The sequence below is a fragment of the Populus euphratica genome, unplaced genomic scaffold (genome assembly GCF_000495115.2).
Source record: "Populus euphratica unplaced genomic scaffold, PopEup_1.0 scaffold4796.1, whole genome shotgun sequence".
NCBI lineage: Eukaryota > Viridiplantae > Streptophyta > Magnoliopsida > Malpighiales > Salicaceae > Populus > Populus euphratica.
In genome coordinates, this window is record NW_011504676.1 from 1 (window position 1) to 5332 (window position 5332).

Genomic DNA, 5332 nt, shown 5'->3' on the forward strand with positions numbered 1-5332 from the left:
CCCAAGTAGTATGATAACTTTATAACTCTGATAATCATTGTTGATCCAATCCGAGATGTTATGCTAAACTTATAATCTAAATTTTGATATTAGAATAATTCAATAAAAAAAATAAAGCTTATTTTTAAATAAAAAACTATCAACTCATGTTAATATTTAAAACTTATAAATTGAGTTATTAGATTTGAAACACTCTATCTAGAAATAAATCATAAAACTCAATTCTCAATCAATCAAATATTAAAAAATAAAATTAAAAAAATAATTTCAATTGTACAAAAGGATTAAAAAATAGTAATTAAAAGAATGAAGATTAAAATTAAAATACAAAATAAATTTTATATTTGGTTGAAGGGTGAAATTGAAAAGAAAAATAACTTAAACAAAAGGAAAAAAGTACAAATAATGAGGATTGAATTGATAAAAATAATATACTATAAATTTAAATTGAAGTATAAAACTGAAAATAAATAAAACTTTTACAAATAGGTAAATAAAGAAAAAATAGAAACCAAAATAATGAAGACTAAATTGAAAGAAATAATAATATAAATTTGGATTGAAGGATAAAATTAAGAACTAATAAAACTTTTCTAAAACAACTAAGGAAAAAAATAAAAAATAAAAAAATAAAAACTGAAATTTAAATATCAATAACAAAAAGAGCCAAATTGTGATTTTCAGGGAGGAGAGAGAGAGAAAGGTTAACTATTAACAAACCATCTTACTACCACTAACATGCGTTGCATCAATTAGAAAGAAGATATGATAATATTTCTAAAAACATGATGAAAATGTATTTTTAATTGATAAGAAACGTCATATACACATCCTAAAGTATTTGAGGGTTCTCACATGCTTTTTTTTTTTTTATATATATATATATAAAACAAGTTGTCCCAAGCTAATATTACAATAACAAAAAAAATCATTGTGAAAAAATAAAAAAGCTCTTTCACACTCGTTTTAATATTTTTGTTTTTAAGGGAATTTTGGTCATTTAATTATGATATTATTTTTTTAATTTGTTCTATTTAGTCAAATATCAAATTGTCACTCAATTGATATAATAATAACAAAAAAACCATTGTAAAAATACCAAATTATCCCTTGATGCCAGTTTTAAAGAATTTTAAGTTAAGCATATTTTGGTTGTTTTAATGTAAAAAACTTATTTAGACCTAATTAATTAATTTAATAATGATTGATATGTCTTGTAAAAAAAATATAAATGCCACTAATAACTAATTTTAAGATCTTTAGCTTATAAGGTAAGATTGCTATTACTCTGTTCTTATGAATAATATAAATGGATGAGGTGAACACTATTTTTCATAGGGAGTTTAGCTTTTTTAATCTTGATTTAGCATAATTCTTTATTGAATCCAATTATATCGATCACTTGTAATTAAACAAGAACATTAATGTAGCTATAGACACTTTGGCTCCCCCACAATTCCTTGGAACCACCATCTTACCATTATAGTATGTCCGTCCTTGAGTCAAAATTCTCAGCAGAAAACAGTAATTCGGACAACAAACGAAAAATCAAACCTATCCATCGAATTGTTCAAAAACAATCAGCATCAAAATAATTTAAAATTGCGACCACAAAACTAATAAAGAAAAAAATGAAAAACAGCCTCAACCACTGAATGGGACATACTATCAGCGCTTTCCATGAAGGATACAAGATATAATATTGGCTTCAAACAAAAACGTAAGAAGGCATGGACTAGGACTGTGTCCTGTCTCAACTAATTTAAACCGTGGACGTGATAACCACTTTGATCATATTCCTTTTCTGGTACTCCGTACTAATTCTTCACATAAATATAGACCTCGTTTGATGTTTCTTGTCACGTAACCAAGTTTGTCACAGGTCATATTTGCTTCAGCTTCAGGGAAAAACCATGGGATGGCAAAAGAAGGAAAAAAAGCTCTTAGGTTGTGCCATCTTCAGAGAACCCTTCCATGTCGTGACCATTACCCTCCTCAGTCTCTTGCTGCCTCTCTCATTTCTCCTCCTTGCCAGGCTCTCTAGCTATAACTATATGTTGACCATCTTATCTGATCCTACACAGCAATCACCCTCTTCTTTCATCTTATCCTTATTGTTGTCCATCAATCCATCAATTCTGTGTTTTCTTGTTTCAATTGTTAGCATAGCTACTCTTATTCACGGCTTGGGAGGAAGAGCCACCCTTCTAAGTGAGTCACCAGGCGTAATTTACAGGCCCGGATTGTACACTGCATGGATTGTGTTATGCACTTTACAAATTTGTGTTGGCTTGGGCATTGAAGGGAGCATAGCCGCTGGAATATTTGATGGTTCTAGTTTTGATTCTGGAAGAGGTTTATTGTGTAGATACATATTTTTCTTGGGGTTGCATGAAACCATGATCCACTGGTCAAGAACTGTTGTTAAGCCAGTGGTTGATGACACGATCTTTGGTGCCGCTGGAGATGAGAAGTGGGTACAGAGGGTGGCCACAGCTTTGAGTTATGGTACTTTGTGGTGGTTGAGTATAAGGGATGAAGTTGAGTCTCTGGTTTTCGTAGCAGAGGCAAAGATAGAGCTGTCGATGAATTTACGAGTGGCTGATTTGGCTGGTTGGTGGCTGTATTACCTGACAGTGACGATCGGAATGGTAAGAGTTGTCAAGAGTCTTATCTGGATTGGGGCGATTCTGCTCTGCAAGAGGGTAAGACGGAATTCTACGGAGACCTGTGAGGATGAATTTGACAAGGTCTGAACTTGACCTTTTCTCTTCCACGCCGAGGCTCATCCTCTTTTCTGTTCTTCTTTTTTGCTTCTTAATAGTATATTCTCGTTCTTCATTCTGAGCAATTGCTCTTTAACATGTCTCCTTCCTTTCTTAATGAGTTGTAATACCGAAAATTGTACGTAGGAGTCTTCGTTTTCTTAACTGTAAATTTGTGGGGAAAGAAAGCTGTAAAATTAGTCAACCCATTTGGAGATGTCCAATTTATTACGTAAAAAAATGCTTGGTTTATGACTTTTTGATAGGGGCTTTTACCTCTTTGCTGGGGGCGAAGGTAGCTTGCCGGAAAGTAATGGTGGCGAAACTGAATATATAGAGCCACCTAATTGGCCACTTGTTTTAAGAACCTTTTCCTTCCTTTCTCCGTTCTGAATCCTTTAGCTAGGCTAGCGGCTAGTCCATTGGATGCATGGAAGATCGAAAATTGAAAATCAACCAGCCAATATAAAAGCTTAATTAGATAAAGAACACCTGTTTATTTTTATATTTAAAAAATATTTTTAGAAAAATTAATTTTTTATATTTTAAATTAATATTTTTTCAATGTTTTCAAATTATTTTGATGTGTAAATATCAAAAATAATCTTTTTAAAATAAAAAATATTATTTTAATATATATTTAAGTAATTTTATTTTTTAAATAATCCCTATCATACTTTAAAATAATTCTAAAATCCACACACAGGAATGGACTTGTTGATGGTCGAAATTGGAATTAAATGGAAGCTAAACATTTGATTATTTGGAATTAGATGGAAAGTACGCGCTCGAGAACTTTTGACATACAATAAAAATTATCTTGAAATTGGGTGAGATATTTTTAGATACCAAGTCATGGAGGTTAAATCTGATGATGCGTTTGCTAAGGTTTCATTTTCAAGAATTCTGTTCAGTTTCTTGTTGTATAACCCTTTATATATACTAGTTTCTTGCTTGCAATTTCACAGGAGGTTGAACCTAAATTTTTGAAGATAAAAAAATAATATTTAAATTGTTAAAAAAAAAATTCAGTATTATTATTAAACTAAATATAATAGTTTAAATTTAAAAAATTTTAACCCAATTTTTTTTATTAATATTTAATCAATTTGATAAACTTATAACTCAAATTATAAATTTTATTGAATTGAATTAATTTTTAAATTTTATAATATGATAAAAAAATATAATTTTTTTTACCATCAATTCAATACTAAATTTAGTAAAAACCTCACACTAATTAAATAATAGAATAAAAAAACCAAAAATAAAATAAAATGGGCCATTTACATAACTAGGCTGTCTAAGGAAACTCATATGCCTAGCTCAATAATTTTTTTTCCTTTTCTTTTTATTTTGAAAAAAAAAACAACTCACAAAAAATTAAACTAATGACCTCAAGCTCAAGCTATTATAACAAGATGAAGTTGTTATAAAACATTTAAGAAAATGATTAACTTGGTTCACTAAAATTGGCTACATATGTTTTAGTTCTATTTATAATTATAATGCGAGTCATTCTGCTATCTCAAATTAAAAAATTTAGTACCAATTCCATATCCTTAAAAAAGAGACAAATGTTATGAGAGTTTTTTGTAACAAGTTTCTATGCACTCATGTGATTCCTCCTCCGTTTTCTTTCCTTTTAATTCCATTACATTCTTCACCTTTACTTTGCTTAGCATAACCATTTTAAGTTTCAACTCTCTTTTTTCTAGAGATTGTTCTTCATTCTTTCATTCTTTTTTTTTTCAATTTCATAACTATCAAAGCACTCCAATAGCTTAGTCTATTATATGAGAATCTAAGATATGATTTATATAATTTACTGACACATTTTCTCAAGTAAAAGTTTTTTAAATTTAAAATATGCACAGACTCACATTACTTAGCACTTAATTTTTATTAAATAGAAAAAAGGTGATAAGTTTTGGACTCGTGACTGTTTAATCAACAAGACTTTGATACCATATCAAAAAACCATCTCAACCTAAATATTTAAGTTGTTAAGTGGGGTTCCAAGATATAATTTATATTACTCTCTAAGACACTTCCTCATATAAAAGCTATTTGACCTTGAGACTTGCATAAGACAATACTATCTTGTACTTAATTTTTAAATATAACGGGGAAGCGAGATTCGAACTAGTAATCGCTTAGTTACTAAGACTTTAATACTATGTCAAAAAATCATTTCAACATAATAGCTTCAAATATTAGGTGAGACTTTAAGATATGATTTATATAAATATCTAACAATAACTAATAAAAATAGTACTCTTATATTCTAAAATTATTGATGATCAATGAAAAATCACTATAAAACAAACATCTCTAATCATATTAATAATTTGGGTTATGAAATCAATTTAGTTACAACACTAATTTTTGAGTTAGGATGATAAAGGCATGGTCTCCGTACTGAGAAATTAAGTGATGGATTCAAAATACAATGATATTGCATGATTGATGGGAAAAAGAAATGGTGCAAAAGAGAAAAAAAGGAAGAAATATGAGTTTGATTTTTTTTTTTAAAAAAAACAAAGAATGCAAACATTGTAGACCTG

General features: G+C 29.0%; 1 protein-coding gene across 1 annotated transcript; it reads left to right on the top strand.

Annotated features, from left to right (window-relative positions):
* Positions 1–1553: 1553 nt before the first annotated feature.
* On the top strand, positions 1554–3011 carry LOC105120111 (uncharacterized). The gene is made up of 2 exons (XM_011018296.1): positions 1554–1680; positions 1737–3011. Exon 2 carries the CDS (start codon positions 1914–1916, stop codon positions 2754–2756), a length of 843 nt encoding a protein of 280 aa, XP_011016598.1. The 5' UTR covers positions 1554–1680; positions 1737–1913; the 3' UTR covers positions 2757–3011.
* The last annotated feature ends 2321 nt before the right edge of the window (positions 3012–5332 follow it).

Bases quoted from the DNA above. Each gene is read 5' to 3' on its own strand.
- LOC105120111 (XM_011018296.1), top strand. From the start codon at position 1,914: ATGGGATGGCAAAAGAAGGAAAAAAAGCTCTTAGGTTGTGCCATCTTC.